The 21163-nt window shown below is 41.9% G+C and overlaps 2 protein-coding genes across 9 annotated transcripts in view; one reads left to right on the forward strand and one right to left on the reverse strand.

Moving 5' to 3' along the window:
• On the forward strand, positions 1-16969 carry arhgap22 (Rho GTPase activating protein 22). Of its 3 annotated transcripts, none has more exons than XM_061039689.1 (11): positions 1-318; positions 434-535; positions 7407-7603; positions 8745-8832; positions 12334-12462; positions 12928-13138; positions 13234-13366; positions 13507-13580; positions 13998-14119; positions 14599-15595; positions 15689-16969. In XM_061039689.1, the coding sequence occupies exons 1-11, from the start codon at positions 189-191 to the stop codon at positions 15906-15908; spliced, it is 2403 nt and encodes an 800-aa protein (XP_060895672.1). In that variant the 5' UTR covers positions 1-188; the 3' UTR covers positions 15909-16969. The 3 variants fall into 3 exon arrangements, with proteins under 3 accessions (XP_060895672.1, XP_060895673.1, XP_060895675.1); XM_061039690.1 differs by having other exon boundaries at positions 2-191; XM_061039692.1 differs by lacking the exons at positions 1-318; positions 434-535 and adding an exon at positions 2274-2703.
• Positions 16629-21163, reverse strand: part of mapk8a (mitogen-activated protein kinase 8a) — a 17557-nt gene continuing 13022 nt past the window's right edge. For 5 of the 6 annotated variants that reach the window (XM_061039694.1, XM_061039693.1, XM_061039697.1 and 2 more), the window contains exons 11-12: positions 20284-20361; positions 16629-19238 (exon numbers count right to left, since the gene is read on the reverse strand). In XM_061039694.1, the coding sequence (XP_060895677.1) occupies positions 19060-19238; positions 20284-20361 (257 nt within the window). In that variant the 3' untranslated portion in view covers positions 16629-19059. Of the gene's footprint in view, positions 19244-20283; positions 20362-21163 lie in introns of all 6 variants that reach the window. The other variant, XM_061039698.1, reaches the window with a different exon arrangement.

The following is a 21163-nucleotide window of genomic DNA, read 5'->3' on the forward strand; positions in this document are numbered from 1 at the left end:
TCCTCACAGGACGAGACTCAGAAGAATAAGGAGGACGGCAGGAAAGTCTCGCACAGATGTCTTTTATTTCTATGTAAATCCAAATCTATCACGGCAGCAGCTGCTTGGGACTCAGCGATGCTTTCTTGTGCAGCGCAGAGAGTCTGGCTCCAAAGGGAGAGCCGTCTGGTCTGCCCGTTCGAGATGACATGGCAAGTAATCCTCGCATGACTGTCTTTGTTTCCTTCCTTCTATCACAGTCTGTTCACATCAGCATTCTCCAGGCGCGCGTCATTTTTGTGTTCATGACGGCAGCCACAGTAGTCCCTTCTCTATGGGGTATGTGGATTTGTTTTCTAAGTGATTAACAATTAAGGAGAGGACTGAGATAACAGTGTTGCCATTGTTTTGAGCAGGTATGCCTGTGCATGTGGGTTTGTGTTTGTGGCTCTAGAAATGGCCCCAGTGGAGAAGCAGAGACTGTGTGCAGACGGGTTCACGACCATGAAACCATCCACGTCTTCTCTGACCAGAGACAACATCAAGGAACTTGCAGGTAGAGCTCAGTTTTCTGTAAGTTTTACAAAACTGGTTGTTGTATACAGTATCACTGTGTGTGTGTGTATCTGAGTTGTAACCTTAAGACACTAATCTGAATCATATCTATCTGTTTGAGCTCTTCTTAGTCTACAAGTTGATCACCTCCAACTGTGAAAGTATAAAGATTTACAGAAATATTACTGCCAACTACTTCATGAATCCTTTAGTTTATCCGTATAGTATTACTGATTTATTGCTATATGCGGGACGAGCAGGTTTTGTTTTGCTTGAATAAAGCTCAGTCTGTTTTCTTTATTTTAAGGGAGTAGTGAAGTACAAGTAATTTAACTCTCTGCTGATAATCTTGGTCCTATTTCAATTAATCTTGCTGTAGTGTGCCAAAAGCCCGACTATAAGGACGTCGTATTTCCAGAGTGACTCAACATTACATTTTTGCATTCCTTTTTTGGATGACAAATACGCATATAAAGTCTTTGCATTTCTGTTTGCCCAGATAGAATGGCTCTCTTCATGATGTGTTAAGGTTTGAGTAACTGTAATGTCAGCTCATTTGACTATTTTCTATTTTATTTTGAATCTGACCTTGTGAATCGAACAGTTGATTTCATGTCACAAACTCACATGTTTTTGATAACGGCTGAACAAGTTCTCAGAGAAGTTGTTCAATGCTTTGTGAGGAGTTATCAGGCCGAGGCGATGGTTTAGCTCGGATGGTTCAGAAGATATAGTCCTCGTCACCCTGGTTTTCGGAGTCGATTCCTGATCCTGATGCTCTTCGTTGCGTGTCATCCCCCACATCTCGCCCCGTACTTCCTGTCTCTCTCAAGCTGTCCTATCTAAAGAAAGTACAAAACAGCCACACAAAAAAGTTAAATCTTTAAAACTAACTCCATGCAACACCACATCTTTGACTCTAGTTTCTGCATGCAGGTTTGACTAATCGAAACTGTATACAGAAACTATATACTGGCAATAAATACACTTTCTCATGAATAATGGGGAAGTTAATTTCCTCCGATGACGTCTGACCTCTTGAAAAGTGGCCACTCGAAACAAACTCAAATTAGTGGCATTTTTAGTAGCTTTAGTTAACCCTCGTGGATTTCCCCCTCAGGTTGTTTCCCTGTAGTTCACCGTCTTTTAACTGGTGCCTTTCAAAGCTCTGCTATCAAAGCACCTTCTCCCACATTGGTTCCCTCTCCTAGCAGTGTCTCTGTGCTGCGTTTCAGTCTCATCCAGCCACTTGAACCGCTGCATTTATCTGCTTTGTCACATCCACTACAACCCCACCAGGCAGAATAGGAACAAGAACATCACACCCTTGAGTGTTGTGGTTTCTCCATACAGATTACTGAGTGACTGAACAGTGTGGCATTCTCCTTAGACTTCAAATCTTAGTCTGAATGAGTCAGGAATGAGTTTTCTAAGTTTAAATTGATATTGTGTTCGTGCAACATTTTTGTGGGTACGGAGAATATCATGACTTGGTCACACTTAATAGCTGGAATAGTTAAATTAAATCAAATGTATTGATCTGAGGTTGTACTTCAAGACCATAATCAAATCCTTCTGAGCAAACAGCTGGACGGATTGTCGGTACTTTGTGGAAATCGAGGTAGCGCTAATGTAAAGAATTAGGTGACAAGGCAGAGGACACACAGCCAGACATATTTATAGACGGTGAGAAATTGATACTGAGTGTGCAGCAGCAGGCAGAGAGACAGAGAGAGAGAGAGGGAGAGAGAGAGAGAGTGGGCAGGGCTCGAGGTATGTGAGAACAACAGCACGCCGGGCCAGTGGGACAGAGAGGGGGGAGTGAGACGAGAGTAAGGAGGGGAGGAAGAGGAGAGTGTGTGGTTAAGTGCTTGTAAGTGTGCATGCATGTGTGTGTGAGTGAGACTGTACAGGAGACAGTGTCCAGCAGGAAGACAGTGAGCCGGCAAAGAGAGAGAGAGAGAGAGAGAGAGAGAGGGATGCTCGGAGAGGATGAGGAGTAAGAGGGCGAGGCAGCAGCAGCAGCAGCAGCAGCGAGAGAGTGTGTGTGACTCTGTGAGTGTGTGAGGAACAGTGTGTGAACAGAGGGATGCAGTCATGTCTCTGTGAGAGGGAGCAGCACAGCAACCGTAACCATGCTCAGCCCAAAGATAAAACAGGCACGCCGGGGTAAGCACAGTCCCTCCTCCTTTTTTCTCTCCATCCCACCTCTCTGCTCCATCACTTTCTGTCCGCTCTGCAGTCCACCTTTCCTTCTCTTTCTACCTCTGCGGAGCTCCATCAGTCCTTCTGTCTTTGTGATAACGTATCATCAATATTGCTGTCACTGCTTTCATTGATAATGAGATTAAAAAAAAAAAAAGGTGGAACAGCGCCGTGTTGCTGCTGGTGTCATCCTGCGTGCCAGTGACCACTACTACCAGCGATGACCTGAGTTTTTTTTTTGTTTTTTTTTGCATGATATGAAGAGTTGCAGGTTCATTATGTGTGTCTGGGTGATGTCATACTTCCTTTCTCTTGAATACACCCTCCTTATTCCTTGTAGATTTGATCCTGATGGAGCTGCTGATGGTTGTAGTAAATATGGCTGCTGGAAGGATTACCCTCCCTCCAACATCCTGGCACGTTCACACCTGAACACATGACTACAGCTCTATTTAGTCGGGCGTTATTGGGTTAATTTTCGCCCGAGCAGGTGACAGATAGATCAGAGGTTGGCGACAGGAATGCAGGGCTCTCTCGGCTCCTGTAAATTGCAACAGCTGACTGTCAAACATAGTTCCTCTAACGCCGGGTAAAATCCACTCGCACCCACTGATGTCGGAGACGCCACACATGCATGCCTCTCACATGACTGCGTGAAGGATGGATAAAGAAGCTGTAAATCACAGCAACAACTCCTGAAAGTGAGATTATCAAGATGCAGAGTATAAATACTTGCTGGGCTCTTCACAGCAGGTGGTTGCTTTTGACAACAGAGGTAAACTATTTCAGACGTCTTCTGGGAGTCGAGACGGTTTCAGAGTTATCTCAAGGAGAAAAACTTGTTTTTAGAAAGGAGTATCCATAAGACATTTAACATTTTTAAAACTCCTGTAAGGAAAGTTCTGTGCGGTTTTGGTCTGGCGCCCCCTGTGGAAGAAGCAGTACAGTCTCTTTGATGATTTGTCCCGTACAGTACATGTGTTAGTTGGGGCTGTCATTCCTGTTCTGAATCCACGACTGGGCAGGGGCTTTCTGTGTGGAGTTTGCATGTTCTCCCCGTGTATGCGTGGGTTCACACTGGGAACTCCAGCTTCCTACTAAAAAAAATGTCCAAACCAATGCCTGGTACAAGGTGTGATGGTAGGTGTGAGCATGAGTGTGAATGCTTGTTTGTCTCTAAATGTCCGTCTTGTGATTGACTGGCATCCAGTCCTAGGTGTACCCTCTTCTCACCAAATGACATGCCCACACACTTGCTCTGTTTAAAAATGATCACCTGAAAACGATGTGATTGTGATGGAATAACATGGCGGGCTTATCTTCTAAACAGTACAATAGCAAAGAAAACAACTTGAAGAGGCAGAAACCTCCAGCAAAACCAGATTCATCAGACCATCTGCCCAAAACTGTGTTGGGCTTGGAAAGTGGGAAGAAGGAGAACGGTAGAGACAAACAGAACAACAACAACAACAACAACAACAACAATAAATAGCCTACATTAATAAGGTAGATTTGAATAACAATATAAAAACACACAGAAATTGATGCCCAACATTATTTAATCACATATTGGAAGGAGTGAGATAAAAGTAACTGAGAAAAGATCATTTATATCACATGTCAAGGACGCAAAACATTCTATCCAAGTCTTCTTTATAAACCCAACAAACATATGATAACTAGCAGTAAAACAAAGAAAGAAAAAATACAAAAATACTATCTTCCAATCTTGTACGTTGTTTTTTTTGTATCGTCATTTGATCAGTTAAGCTGCTTGAATATGTGCGGGTCAGATGAGCATCTGAAAAGAGCCAGGTCTCAATCAGGAGGAGAAACCTGTGATCAATTCTTTAAAAAAAAAAAAAAAAGAAGATATGTAAAATGTTAATTGTTCTGTGGAAGTGAACATGATCAGGCAATGTTTATGGTTTGTGGCAGCTTCAGGAACTTTACTTTTGTGTGTGTGTGTGTTTGCCTCCTTTCTCCCCTGGCAGTCATTGTCTTGTTCTAGTCTGGCTGTAAAAGTACGTCCATAAAAGATGACTGTGAAGGAGAAAAGCCTCGTCTTTCTCCTTCACGCACACGGTCCGAGAGTGCAGCAGCCACTTCAGTTTGCCTGCCACGTTTTGTGCTCTTGCCATCTCTCATTTGCTGTAATGGTATTCTCCTTTGATTAGATTCCCAGCTCTGCTTCCCTCTGACCCTTTTATGCAGCATCATTCAGGGTGGATTCAAAACAGCGGAGCAGAGCCGGAGCTGCTCTCAGGAGCTGTGAGATGTAAAGAGCAGAATCTCAGTGTAGTGTGTGGGGAGTCTGACCGGAAGATGTTAGTGGTGGTTAAGGCTTCTCTCCATTATCTGTGTGGCTGAAAACCTGTCGATAAGAGGACTTTGGAATGAATAATGAAGAGTTTCAGTCGACGAAATATGATACCTTAGAGAAACTATAGATGCAAAACACCATCACAAGTCTGTATCATTTTAGTGTTAAAAATGATACAGACTTTTTTGACAATCTGTTCAAACATAAGAAGTTCGATTTTTTACCACGTTTATTATACTGATCACGCAACCCGTGTAGTTTGAAGATCTACTTTATCAACTAATAATTAGAGAGACGGGCTTCAGCTTGTGGCCTTAATCAGGGTCATCGGAATGGATGGATGGATGACCCTGAGGTCACAAGCAGAACCGCCTCGGTCTAAGTTGAACTTGTTGCTGGAGCTTTTTGACCTCTTCAAGCCTTTCACACTTTATGCACTTTGGTAGTTGGTGAAGTTGTACCAGAAAATCCCTCATATACTCAAATATACTCATTACAAAATACTTTAGTTGTCTCATTTATATGTCAGAAAAGTTGCCATCCCAAGTTGCTAAACTATGATTAGCCTTTTTACCTCCTCAGAGATGAGACTACGCCTCTTTGGCTGTGTAGCAACAGGCTACTAGTAGCTCTCTTTGCATTTTAATGTTTACTTCTACTTAAGTAAAAAAACATCATAGCAACTGTACTTTTACTTGACTAGAACATTTTGTTACACTTTCCAACCCTGGTTATAAATACCTTTTATAAATGATGCTGCTGCTTACTAATTCCTCACTGCATCATAGACATAATAACTTAAAGGTCACAAATTATCCTCAATTTTCAACAATTTAAAAAAAAGTCTTGGAGCTCACCAAAACATGTATGTGAAGTTTTTCGCCAAAAAATCCACTAAAATCCTGTATTTTATCATACCTATAAACCCCTCTATCTCAGCCCTGCCCAGAACAGGCTGTTTCTGTGTCTGTAGCTTTAAATGTAAATGAGCTGTGTCTGACCACGCCCCCTCTCTGGAAGGGGATGTGGCTTGGGCTTTCTTGCGACCATGCCCGATTGTTTACAGTGAGAAGGCAGACTCAGAGGGGCAGAACAAACACCTAGCTGTGGGAGTGTCCCCCACCTGGGGGAGGGGTTACTGCCCTTTGTGATGTCATAACGGGAAAATCTCCAAACAGCCTGTTTGAGCAGAGGATGGACTTTTCTATAATTGGGGGTGTTAGGAAAGGCTAGAGACACATATTAGTGTTAGAAAAACATGGTTAAGTGTATTTTGCATAATATGTGACCTTTAATGATAAAATATATCTTGTTTATGACTCTTTATTACGATCAATAATCATAGTGGCAGAATAGCAATTTATTGGATATGAGGCCGTACACGTTGAGTAACATTTATTGCTGATACGAATTGCAAATTTGATCCTTGTACACAAATAGTTCTACACTGAGAGTAGATAAAAGAGGAACCAGCCCCCGCCGAGATTTCCTGCCTCCATATTTTACAAGATGAACAGGACGAGGAAATGTCTGCTGTATTTATAGATCCTGTTCTAACAGTTTTATTAATATCAGCTTCAGGTGGTTTCATCTCTTGTATTCCTGCAAATACAGAAAATGCAGGAAAGGGTTAAAAATAAAATGAGGAGTCTGGACAGGGAGCTGATAAACAAGATAGAGAAGGGAAACCGTCGAGTAATTTCAGCCCAGCCTCTTGCATATACTTTCTCTGCTGTCCTCAGCAGAAACCGAGATGCAATTAACGGGAGAAAAAGACGGCATTGATTTCTCTCTCTCCTCTCCCTCTGCGTTCTGTTTATCTCCTTCTTTCTCGCTCCCAATGACTCCCCAGGGAGCGCTCTACTGTCGCTGTTTTCACTCTGCACCTTTAGCATACCTATGCTAATACAGAACCCATGCTATAGGAATCACTCTGTAGAGTTAAAGCAGAACCTGATCCAAAGCAAAAGTTCCTCCGTGCACATGGTGAAAATGGAAAAATGAAATGACTTTATTAACATCTGAAACATATAATAGACCTTAATGGAAAAGATGGATGGGTTGTCATCTTAAAGCAGGATGTCTTTGCTGCAAAATGGAGGCCAAGCCTGGGTAGACTTACTTAAGAGGGAATCTGGATGCATGGCCAAGCCTGTGAGCTTATCTCTACCTGAGGGAGACTGCTGAGAATAATGATTGAGGATTTCAATCTTAATGAATTATTAGAGCACAAGCAGAACAACAAAGACATAAAATCCCCCAAAATAACATGATTTACTCTCATTCTGCTGGTTTACCCCTCAAATCTGCTTGTGTGTGTGTGTGTGTGTGTGTGTCCATGCAGCACGGTCCAAGAGCATGGTGCTTGGAGAGCTGTCCCGGGTGTCCAGGCCCTGCTCTCCTCTGGACCAGGAGAAAGCTCTGAAGGTCGGCTGGCTGAAGAGACAGCGGAGCATCATGAAAAACTGGCAGCTGCGTTGGTTTGTCCTCAGGACCGAAGCTCTGTATTTCTACAAGGACCAGGATGAAACCAAGGCACAGGTAACACATACACACAGACAGGCATACAAAGACGTTTCCTGATGCACTGCTGCTTGGATTAACTCTGGAAAGAAACCACATCGGAATCCAAATCACACGATTAGTATTTCCTCCATAGGGTCTGTTGATCAGTATTCTTCATAGACTGTCGCATTTGGAAAAAGTGGACATAGGATTTGTTTTTTTTAAGTAAAGCAAATGTGGAAGTGCCTTAAACCTGCAATTTTTCCTGATGGCCAGTAGGGTGTGACTCCACTTGTTGCAAAAATGAATCAGATAAAAACTAAAACTAAAAGGGAAATTCCCCAGTTTATTTATGAGCTCATTTAACTTTTTGGAGTTTTTAGTCAAAACCACTAGTTTTTTAAGTCTTTTCCAGTACATGATGCTAATTTTATAAACGATGGTCCCATTTAGAGTGATGTGAAAATCCAGCTGTGGTTTATATATCGCTACCACAGAAGTCTATCAAAAGAAAAAGGGTTCCCAACAAATGAGGGACAGTTACTTTACTTCCGCTTCTTTTATCTTACCACACTTTGAAAATGTCTTGTTTTTTGCTTTAAAATAAGGAGACGATATACATTTTGACCTTTGGTTTTTAGAGCTGCATGCAGTTATCTTGTTGTCAATCTTTTGGTGGACAAAATGATCCAATAATCTTTTACACAAAAACCGTTCCCTAAACGCATCCCCTAGAGTCTCTATGGATGTCATATTGTGTTGGTGTAGCCTTCACACACTCTGATAATGTGGTAACGTGCTGCCCTGTGGTTCCCCTGTATGCACTTAACACATGACCTTAAACCTCCTCCATGTTGGAAAGATCAAAAATTCAAGTACATCAGGAAGCGCCGTGGGGATAAAAAGATGAAGAGATGTTTCCCTGAGTCATTCCTCCCTCCTTCATCATAACCTCTCTCTGTTGGACGGACGCCCAGAGTGGCCCAGTGTGCTCAGAGCTCCGTGATGTTCAACATGCACTGCACATCCGAGTCCAGAACCACTAATTGATTTCTTGTTTGGCTCTTGTTTGGCTCTTGAACGGCCGTTGATGGGGGTGTTTTCCTCATGCCTTGTCTGCCCGTCTGTCAGCCTGTCTATCAGCCAATCACACGCCTTCGTCTCCCTACTCTTGCAGGGTTGTATTCCTCTGCAGGGCAGTCAGGTCAACGAGCTGCCTGCCAATCAGGACGAGCCTGGTCGTCATCCGTTTGAGATCGTTCCAGGTGAGTTGGCACGGCGACAACTCTGTAACGTGAGGAAGTGAGTGAGTGGTGTTCAAGTGATGCTGAACCTGCTGTCTAGTAATGAGTGACAACATGAAAATCCCTGACTTTTATTTAAAATTGTATTATTTATATTATTACTTTCGGGGTTTAGGAGCCATTATCATTTAGTATTGATGAAAAACAAAACACACAGGATGACAAATGTGCAACACATGTAACTTAGAGGACGGATTTATTTTTATTATTTTTTATTTTTAAGTTATTTTGGGGTCTTTTTTGCCTTTTTTTAGATAGAACAGCTGAAGAGAAACAATAGATGTTTGGAGGAGAGAGAGTGGGGTGACATGCACTAAAGGGCCCAGGTTGGATTTGAACCCTTGGATGCTGAAATAAGGAGATCAGCCTCCATACATTGGGGGTCACAACTGTAATTAATTTTCCACCTTCTGTACTGAAAGAAAATCTGAAAATTAGACAACCTGTCGGTACCTTAATTTCAGGATCAGGATATATGCTTTGAGGTTTATTTTTTCAAATATATCTCGATAGTCAATAATCTATAATCAAGATCATCTGAACATATTTCTCAGAATCAAAAAAGTAAGATATTAAAGAAATTCAACTTTTTTAAATTTTAAAAAGTGGGGTGAGGCTTTGAGTACCAGGCCAGCTACACCAAACACACTTCAGTTTTTGGTATTCATACAGTGATGAAACTCTAAATCATGGAACAGCAGTGCATTAACCTTAATCTGGTTTCCTGTAAAGTGCTGTGTATTTATTTTAGTGTGCTGATACAGCGGGTCATATCATCCGTGTAAACCAGAATCAAAGGAACTGTGCAAGAAAAACAGAAGTTCATCAAAACAGCTTAATATGAGTCACAGGCTGCAACACATGCATGAACTATGAAAAACAGAAAGGATGTGTGTCACAGCCGTAACTCTGAGGGTTAAACAAGGACTTCTTTCATTTTTGCTCTTGATGGCATGACAACGGGCAGAAGAGTGGACAGCGTGTACAGCACATAGATCAAAGGGCCTGCTCGAAAGAAAGAAAGAAAGAATCAAAGAAAGAAAGACAGAAGATAAAAGTAGAAAGTTGCACTTATGCAGATGAGAGTTGGTGATATATGACAGTTTGCATGACGTTTGTAGTTTTTCCAGGTTTCATAACATCATAGATTCACCTGTTAGAATTCCCTCATCTGAAGGCTCAGTTGTTGCCCATATTTTCCACTAGCTGTACAGATCCAACACGGGACATTACATTACAGCAGGTATTATAACCTATGGCAGGACAACCAAACTACAGCGTTTGGTACATTTTTCTTAGCTTTGGTTATAAAAAGGAGGATGTATTGTAGAAATACTTCAGTTCTACAATTCACTTAGGAGGCTGTCTTATTGAAATACATGTGTCTCATATGAAAACAGATGAAATGCATACTAGAAAAGATGCATATATCTATCTCTCTGGCCTTTTGTTGCCAGGATTTGCAAGATCTATTTGTGTGCTATATAAATAAAGTGTTACTTACTTACTTACTTACTTAGTGTTACTTACTTACTTACTTACTTACGTACTTACTTACTATTTGTATGATTCCCCCCTTGTGCAAGATGTCTGTGCATCCTAAAGAAACAACAGTGATGCACCGATGTATTTGAACATTGGTATGGGCCGATATTTTCCCTGTTGACAGACATCGGCACATCTGAAAATAATGTAGCGTGCACTGATATCTGAAGCCGCTGTGTATCTGTTATGTCACATAAGCTGGCAAGATAGAAAATCTAACTTCTGATTAAGAGGTTTTTTATTAGGCTGAAGAAGTCCCCTCTAGGACAAGTGGCTCTGTTGTCATGGTCAAACGAGTCTTCCACCGTCTCTATCATCTAAATCATTAATATAAACATCAGTTTCCGCCCTGATTTTCACAGTTTCTGCATCTCTAAAACAAACAGTATTGTATGAATGGCCCATTAGCAAAAGAAGCTTCCTTCCATATGATTCCTGTGCACAAAAAATCCCTCCTATCATATTAAACTTTGAATTAAAATCAAATCAGTTTTTTTGTGTTCTGCTGCATTGTCTCTGCATTTAGTGATCTGCAGGATAATCATACATACAACACACAAGTACACCCACCTCACCTGTGTGCAGAATTGCATGAATGTCAGCAGTTTTAGCAGCTGCTGCAGAACCATTGTGGTAAAAGATACACCGCATCATTAGCACATGTGGACATGATGTACTGTGTAGTCCATCTCACGTTTGAACTCATTTACTATAAAATTACTGACAGAGGGCTACATTTGTTTTCATCCCTAAGGTATCAGTTTGATAAATAGCTGAACAACTGTGATCCTGTTTTCATCTTTTTATACTTTTTAAACATTGAACCTTTCAAAAATGTTGATAAATGCATCATGATATTCTCCAGCTAGAATTTGTTTTTCATCCTATCCTGCAATATCATATTTCACTGCAGCCACTCGTGTCTTTTATTTCACAGTGCCATGAAAATTAAATTTGAAAAAAGCTAATTTGACTAAATAACCTTGAGGTTGTAGCTCTATGAAAGTCCGTATCCAAAAGAATACATAGAGAACAGTGGCAGACTTTAAGTTTTAAACGATCACATAAAAAAAAAAACACAGTTGTGTGTTTTGGAAAATGTCAACGTCCTTCCTGTGCATGTAGAAAATGGCTAAAATAAAAACGGCAGGGGGGTTAAACCTTCAAATACATACACCAGTGTGGTCTTTTCACACGGGAGATGGTGTTAAGAGTCATGTTTTTGAGAAAGTTAGTTACTAAAAGGACACAGAGGGAGAGGCCTGAAAGACTAAAGAGACTGAGTGAAAGGCATGGTGCAGTTGCTGGTGTCCACAGGGAACACCACTCTTTCTGGGTCAGTTCTCTCACACACAACACACCTTGCACCACTGTGCAGGACTCTGTACAAAAATGCAGCTACTCTTATATGACTTACTCAGAGAGGACTTTCCACCCCCCCACAGAATCACCATCCAAAAATCTCTATTGATTTTTTTAATTGGTTTATTAAGATGGTTTCAATACGTATAAAAAGTAAGAGCATTAAGTGAGTAGCAGCTTCACTCGCCATCTGAAACTGTGCATCTACCTCTGCAAAGAAAGCAACCATAAAGTCACATAAAAGGAGAAGTTTCAGATAGTTAGATCAAAGCTAAAGTGAAATGCCAATCTGAAATGTCAAACTGTTGGTATCAAGCTGTGTGCGGACAGAGGAAGGGGAAGCAGAGCTGCATGGGGACGCTTTGTACTTACCAGGGGTGCTGGATCTTTATAAGGTTATTCAAAAAGATGGTTTTACTCTTATACTTTCCACAACCACTCAATCAAATGAACAAGTTTGCGATTCAGCAAATTTGAACTATTGTGATTGTTACTTAGTCTTAGTCATTTTCCCCCGTTGTTCCAGAGAGCGATGATGTACTGTTGTGCTTTCAGGGGTTGCTGGAGAAAAGGATCGGACTGGTATGAGCCACGAATCATACCTACTGATGGCCAACTCTCAGACGGACATGGAGGAATGGGTCAGAGCGATACGTAGAGTCATATGGGCTCCACTAGGAGGAGGTGTGAGTCACAAATGTCTACACAAAGCACAATTTAAAGCACTTTTGCTGACAAAATAATTGTATCTGATACCATATTTCCTGCACGCTTTGCACAGATTCTGACACCTAGACTTGAGTTTCATATCCCTAAATAAAAAATACAATAAAAAGATAGGCCTGCATATATTTGGGGACATTTTGCTTGGTAAGACTAACATTACAATCTCTTTACACTTTTAGACAAGGTGAAATAAGTTGATATTTTAGGGGCTAATTAATTATGGTATCTTATTGGTTAATTTACCGGCATACTCTCTGTTACCATAATGCATTTCAGGCGGTATCATAGGCTCTTCCAGTACTGATATTGGTATCAGAGGAACATATAAATATTTAATTCTTTAAAGAGGAGAATCCAAACTCCTGAGAAAAAAACATCCATAACTAATAAAGACCTGATTTATCTGTGTGTTGGTTCCTGCAGGCGTCTTCGGGCAGCACCTAGAGGAGACAATGTTGTACGAGGCCCAGTGTGGCCCTCAGCGACTGGTCCCCGTGCTGGTCGAACAGTGTGTCTGCTTCATACGGGAACATGGGCTCGAGGAGGAGGGCCTTTTCAGGGCCCCTGGACAGACCAATCACGTTCGAGAGCTGCAGGATGCAATCGACCGGGGCGAGAAGCCGGTGTTTGACAGGTGACACAGCAAAAACAAGCATTTGGTCTTTAGCAGCATGCTAAACTATGAGCACCGCTTGAGAGTGTTCTTTATATACTCTGTGTTTCTTACAGTACCACAGATGTCCACACAGTGGCGTCGCTGTTAAAGCTGTACATTCGGGAGCTGCCAGAGCCCATAATCCCATTCTCCAAATACACACAGTTCCTCTCCTGTGCTCAGCTTCTTACCAAGGATAAAGCAATGGTAATAAGCCTACACGTCTTTCTAACACGTTCCTGGAATATTCCAAACTATTTCTCAATGGCATTAAAGTCTCCTACTTGGATTTTCTTCAAGTAAATGTTGGAAAACCCTCCTTTTAACGTTTTGTTTGCTTGTTGAAGGGTATCTCAGAGCTAGGAAAACAGGTGAAATCTCTTCCTCAGGTCAACTACAACCTCCTTAAATACATCTGCAGGTGAGTGAACACGCTCTGCTGTCTATTGAACTGCAGTCGTTAACGCACGACTGCAGCTCTGATGGTATTTATAATTATTCCAATTGCCAAATCACTGCTTGATGATTGAGGCTTTGACACCCTGTCATACGAGGGAAATAACATTCATTACACCCACACCAACTCGTCATCAGGGGAAGTGACATCACGTTGAATGACTCTGAGTGTGACATGTCGTCTCTCTCTTTCTGCAGTCTGCATCTATATAGATATCAGCTGAGCCCACACAGCAGCAAAAGAACTATGACTCAGCCATCCTATTCGTTAGTTTCATTTTTACTGCATGAAAAAAACAGCTTTCTAATTTCAGCAAAGCAGCCAACACTCCTGATTGCACATGTGTGGAAATAAGTACTCCTTTGTGTTCTGTCTGTTCAGGTTTCTTGATGAGGTTCAGTCGCACTCCAATGAGAACAAGATGAGCGTTCAGAATCTGGCAACTGTGTTCGGACCCAATATCCTTCGGCCCAGAGTGGAGGATCCAGTTACCATGATGGAGGGTGGGTGATACTATCAATATGTTAATCTGCAACAAACTGTTTTCTTTTATAAAAGCTGCATTTCCACTGCAAGAACTTTCCCCAAGTACTAGGAACTTTTGGATGTTTTTAAATCTAGTCTTCTGCAGGGACCATTGTCTAAATACAGTATGAGGAACCTCTAAAAGGTCCCTATTCCACGAGTGTTTTAATGCTGGACATGTTTGATTGGTTGAGTATGCTCACATATCAAAATATGCGAAATACACTTTGGTTTAAACATTTGGATGATCCTCACCCGCCTTTAGATCTAACCCTAATCCCGCCAAGACAACAAGGGGCTGAATGTGCCTTCAGTTCCTTAAAAAAAACTCCTGAGACTAAAAGTTCTGGGCACTTTTTTGTGGAACTGCAGCATAAACTTGCTTACAGGTGAATTTGTACAGTTTCATGAAAGCTTTCAATGCAGGTGTATCATTGTGCCTATGCACTTTTAACAGGAAGTTCACAGGTGCAGCACCTGATGACTGTGCTGATCAGCGAACACCTTCAACTTTACCAACGGGAGGAGGCTGAAACTGAGACCAGGACTCTCCCTCAGCAACAGCAGAGCGCTATCCAGCGGTGTAAAGTGGAATGGCTCTCACAAGAGGACACTGACACCCCAACCTCCTCTGGCCCAGTCGCCAAACCCTCTAAAGAAAAACCCCAATCCTCCACCTCCTGTGCAGACACTAAGCCGACCGCACCGAGTCCTGTTCTGACAAAGGAGAAGAGTGAGGATGGTCAGATTGAAGGGAAGGGCGTCAGTAAGACGGAGGAGAAAGTGGACGAAAAAGACGACGGTAAAAGTGAAGGGAAAGGTGGGAGTGATGTAGCTGTTAGCCCCAGTAAGCAGTCCAAAGCCCCGCCCTCCTGGAGGACCTCCTTCAAGGGCGGTGCAGCATCTGCAGGGCCGAAGGGGAAGATCGGGGGGTCGGCGGGAGACGTTTCAGCAGCTGGTGGGACCAACTGGCTGATGAATGGCCTGTCGTCCCTCCGAGCTCACAGGCGCACCACCTCATCAGGTGAAAGACTTAAAGACTCGACACTCTCTCTTAAAGAGACCACTCTTTCACTTAAGGACACGCAGAGAGACTCTGATGAAGACTCTCCTCAAACCTCTCTCTCTCACAGAGTTCTCCTTCAATCCCACAGACTGTCTGCCTATGACAATGTCGCCCCCTCCAGTCTTAGCCTGCCCGCCGACACCTCCTCCCTCTGGACGTCCTTTGAGATCTCATTGGCCGATCCGGAGGGAAGCGATAAGGCGGTAAAATCAGAGCCGGATCAAGACAGGCCTACTGAGGTGAGGGACAGTACAAGTACTCTGGATCAAAGTGTAATCAGCACTGAGGATGAACTTCCACAAACAAACGAGGATCTCACCAGTAAGCTGGCCGAGCTGAAGCAGGAGCTGAAAAAACAGAGGACCAGCTATGAAACCTGCATTCGCAAGTAAGAATGAGTCATTTCCTGTAAAAAAAAAAAAATCCCCAAAGAAATGAGCATGACCTGATATTTATAACCTCTTCTTATCTTTTCTACAAGGTTGGAAGAGTCCTGCTCTAAGTACCAGGCCCAGGTAAACCGTCTTGAGGAGGAGCTGGACCAGGAGAAGAAGAAGTTCAGCATGCTGGAGATCCGATTCAGGAACTCGGAGCGGGCGCACCAAGACGCAGAGAACCGAAACGTTCTCCTCCAGCGGGAGATGGAGGAGTTCTTCAAAACCCTGGGAGATCTGACCACGGGTGCGACAAGGACCAACTAGACCAGACCCAACCTGCCTTCATCTGGTCCATTTAGAGGCGGAGGAGGAGCTCGATTGATGGGAAGATCAGCCAGCCCCAAAGCTTTGAAGACCAATTACCTCTAGTGCAGTACAACGTACCATCGTGTCCTCTTTAGTATTGCCGTCTTGTGCCTACACTGAGCAGTGCCGGTGCCAAACGAGGGCTCCTCTGGACCAAGCACCCCCTTAATTTACCATTCCCCCAAAAACCTGTAATACACCATAGATCATGTAGTTGACTAGATTATTATGAAAGTGAACATAAAGGGCCTAGTACAGTGCCTCGCATAAGTATTTAAAATCCTTGAAGTTTTGCATTAAAACTACAAATCAAATTGGTTTTATTGGGGGTTGTATGTACGGCACCATCACAAAATTGTACATAAGTCTGCTATAACATGGTTTAAATATAAAATGGTATGAAACCATAAAAATGAGGTGCAAATATTTGCCTTAAGGTTAACTCATGCACCCTCAAGTCGTCTCTTTTCAAACTGCTCTTGTTGAATAAATAGTGAAGAGCCTAAATAAGTCTATTTGAAATTCCAGTATGTAACAAGGTGAACAACAAGGGGTGGGATGCTTATGCAAGGCACCTGTACACCAGGTATGGATTTACCAAAAACATCCTGTTTATTAGCATTAGAAATAGTATTTGTGGAAAGAAATGTTGTAGTCAAAGAAGCAACACAAGAGACATTAAAATTCAACTCTTTTTATTTGCTGGAGTTGAAGGTAGACAGTTTCCATTTTTCTGATGTATATAATTAGTCTGTTAGTGAGGCAATTACAGATCCAAAGGCTAAAATGTACACAACTGGCCTTACCCAATCACTCCACAACAGGTAAACTCTGCACTGTCAGTGTTTGTCCGAACCCCATCAGAAGACTGCTGCATCATCCCAGAAGCGCTGAATGGCTGTCCTTTTATTTCCTCTAAATGTACCTGCACTAAACCAGATTTGCTCAGAGAAAACTCATGCGTAGTCTATTCTATCTTTTCTATTTTGGAGGAGATAGAGGAGAGGGGTGGGAGGGGGGGAGGGGGTGGGAAACCACAATAAGAGGAAGCCACAGCATTGATTTGAGATGTGGCTTAGAAAGGGTTCGGGACATGCGTCACAATCCCCAAAGTGCATTCTGGGAGCTGATGCTAGGGGGGTGGGGTTAACTGTCTGGAGTGCCCAACCATGAAAAAGGGCAAAGGGACAGGTTGGGGAATTTGAGCCATCAAATACATCCAAAGGTTATCATGGCAGGTAGCAAATGCCTTTTTCCTGACTCAGAAACTATACATACATCTACAGTCAAATGTACAGATCAAACACTGGCTATACTAATCTATGAGTTATATTGCACAGAAAACAAATAAAAATGAAACAAAACCGCATATAAATAGTACTTCTGAATGAAATGTACATTACATACAATAGACGCCTCTGAGCTTGAAATAAATAAATAAATAAATAAATAAGAAATACAGAAAACAACTGGAGTTTTTTTTGCATTTCTTTTGAATGATGTGTGCCATGATCAACAAACTGTATCGTCTAAAAACCTGTGCATGTGTGAGGTAGAACTCAGAAAGACGCACCACAGAAGAGAGGGGCATCTGCCACAGAGAGAGGACTGAAAAATCAATGAACTGAGTAAGGGCACTTAAATTAAATATCTTGATATTCAGACAGTTGTGACAAATGTCTGAAAGAACCTGCCGGAAGGGTAAAGTGACTAACGAAGACTAAAGCTGCGTTTTTTTTCCCTGTTACTTCAGGAACTTTTCCCAGGGACTTTTAGAGGTTCATGACGCCTTTTAACCGCAGGCACCTGGGTCGAAAAAAAAAGTCCCAGGAACTTTATTTAACCCACCCAAAGGACTCCTGCGAGCAGCAGCACTTCCTGCAGGTTCGGGAAGTTTGGGACATTTCATCAATAAGTTAATTGAACAACATACTTGACAGCTATTTTTTTTTAACATGTGAGGTCGTTGCTCGGTTTTGGTTGGTGAAAGGGGGGGGAGGGGTACATCGAAACTGTGGCACAGATTTCTGCAAAGGCTTAACCAGTGCAATCTGTCAGTGCCTGTGGCGGGGGTAATTTAGCTTCACTTTTGTCCAAAGGAAAGTGGTGACGACGTGTCATCCATCTTTATTTACAGTCACTGCTGTAGACTATTTTGCTGAATTTTTACCGGTCTTTATACCTTGATAAAAATCCCTTGAAAAGTTGCCCCCGAGACTAGAAGTTCTGGGTACTTTTGGTGGAAACGCAGCTTTAGTCTCCAGGTGACAGCCCCCAAGAACAGCACTCATCCTAGCCAGCGGTGTGGCCTACATTAACTTACAGCAATCATTGGCTCCTCACTTAGCCACATTTATAGTCACTAACATTCACCCTGTTCTTCCTCATCCAACAAACCATCATCTATAAATTACATCTAAGTAAATAAAAAAAGTTAAATACAGTCAGTTTACAGTATGCTATAGTAAAAAATAAGAAATTCAGTGTCAGGGCAAATAGATCATTTGACTGCTTGTCAAGATGCACACAATCAAGAGGTGACATAATACTAAGAAGTTTCTTGGATACACCAAGGGGACACTTTCTACAAGAAAGATGAGGAACAATATCAAAATAAAATCATTCATTTGCATTTGGTTCCAAGATGAAATGTGCTATTTTCTACTGCTAAATAGGTGTCATTCAGATGTCCCTAACAATTAAACAAATTCAAAAAATATACTCAACGAAATACTGCAGTGCTCACAGTATGGTTTGTTTTTTTTCGACTGTGTAGCAGCAGCTAAGAAACAGCACTGTGTAAAAGTTCACTCAGATCCCTCTCTTTCAACACATACATCACAGCTTCACATCAAAACATACTCTTGATTCTTCGCAGCAAAAATACAGTAATAATGGTACAGTTCAAACCACAATCATTTACAGCAGTGTGAGGGGGAGGGGAAATAAAAACAACCTGTACATTAAAAGCTCTACAAACTAGCATGAAAAGTTCCATTGGCCTAAACCGTCTCCCATCACACACACAGATGAGGACAGGTTTGTTTTTTTTGTGTGTGTTGAGTGTGTGTATGTGTGTGTGTGTGTGTGTGTGTGTTGTATGTGTGCGTTATCTGCAGCAGGCCAGTGCACCCAGAGAGGTGTGGCTGTCCAGGCTGCTGTCTGTTTCAGATGCCAGGGTGGGGTCACTGCTCGGGTCAGTGGGCTCTGTGGACATGGACGAGACATCGTTGGCTGAAGACGAGGAGGAGGACGTGGGCTGCGGGGGGCTGTCGATCACTGCTGCACCTGTGCTGCGAAAAACACACGTCAACGCATAGGAGAGTGTCATTCTCTGAGTCACATACATCACGCACACGATGACGACGCCTTTAAATAAATATACTGTATGTAGTGTACAAACCAAGCTGTACACACATTCAACTTCTTTAGCTTTTTTATATTGACAAGAGCTGCTAAACTGTTATTCATTGTTTTTAATAGTAATGACAATAAAGATCTATTCTACTCGATTCTATATTGTGTAGTTAGATGTCACTTGATTACAGCAGAGATGGAATAAATATGAGTATTATGTCTGCAATTAGATTCTTAGTCACATTTGCGCAAGAAAAAAGACCTTATATAACAACAAAAGGTCATATTATGAGAATCAAGGAATAACTTAACCAAATGTCATGTTGTTATGATTGAACTGAGTAGGCTGATTAAATCTTTCTGGTACAATATATTGACTGTAAAGCCACTATTTTTTCCCTGAGTACGCTTTGTGTCCGTGTTATTTGTACTTTCACTATCATAAAACGAGTTCAAAGCTGCTGATCTGAATCGACAGACTTCGTTTGTTCTCCCGAAAATTGCTTGATAAATGTTAAAACCTACTTTTCTCAATATTTAAAATGTATCTACGGAAAATTTCAAAACCTGACCGTATAAAAAAATGTTAAAATTAGAACTTAATTCAGGAAATATTGAGACCTTTTATTAACAAATGTTTCATATTCATTCTAGAAATAGCACATTTTGGCCCTAATACAGTGCTGTACATGATACATGATTACATTATTATGTAACAGAGAGGTGTAGCAAATTTGATCTTTTCAACAAAATTAAACATGTAGATAACATAATATATTTTCAGCAGGTTGTACTTGATGAACTTCATGTAACGTCAAATCTATAAGCTTGATACTCGTGCAATCTGAACGAGACTCACAACACATGCAGGCTAACGCAAGTCCTTCCATAAATATCATTTTCCTCCAACATTGTGATTCACTGTAATGTTTCATTCCCACCTCCTCTCATCTTCAGAGTTATAATGATTACTCACCTAAAGGCGGCGGCTGTCCTCTTATCACTCCGTTTCTTTTCCATTCCTCCCATTCACTCACTTCTTTATAAATAAGATCTACAAATGTAAAGAACAGAGGCGGGTTAAGTGGGGCAGGAGACTCTGTTTATGCACAGTCAGAGTGTTTCGCATTCTGTGAAGTCCACGCAGCATCATGTTTCTAATCTGGACATGCTATGCTGGTGTGACCCTTCTCCAAAATGAGTGAGGGGTCATTATCACCTGGCACGGGTTACGTTGAGCTCATCCTGCCGCGCAACTGAAAGTGATATTTACTCACAATCCGGAGCCCTCCGATGCGCCGCAGAACTCGGGTTCCTCAGAGTGGAAAACAGTCACTGGGAGCCTTTAAAGAGGGGGCCTCAGGTCATGCAACACACGCTCTGGCAGCGACAGTGGAGAAACAGAGCTCCTACTGCAACAATTTCGGTGATCGAGTGACTGAATGTGTAAACATCAGCTGGCCGTCACACTGGATTTCTTGATTCATGGTTTAATTTTGGGCTTTCCACATATAGATGAATCACGTCACTGACGGACCAACTGATGAATCTGACCATTTCTATTTTACAATGAACACATTTAGTGTCAATAAACCGTCATTGTTTTAATCAAACATGTTAGACTTGATTCATCACATACACACGGCAGGCGTTATCCTCTGACATCCTGCTCAGGGATTTTTCAAACCAATTTTTTAACTCAATTAAACACTGGCGGCCCCCATCAACCCTCTATGTGGCCCTCAGGTCAATTTTTACATATCAATTAATTGGAAACATGAAGAAAAACATGACAAAATCTGCCATGAAATCATGAAAACCAGAAATATGTCCATAATAATATTTGATGTTGAGAT

This window comes from Labrus mixtus, chromosome 6 (genome assembly GCF_963584025.1).
Source record: "Labrus mixtus chromosome 6, fLabMix1.1, whole genome shotgun sequence".
Taxonomy (NCBI): Eukaryota; Metazoa; Chordata; class Actinopteri; order Labriformes; family Labridae; genus Labrus; species Labrus mixtus.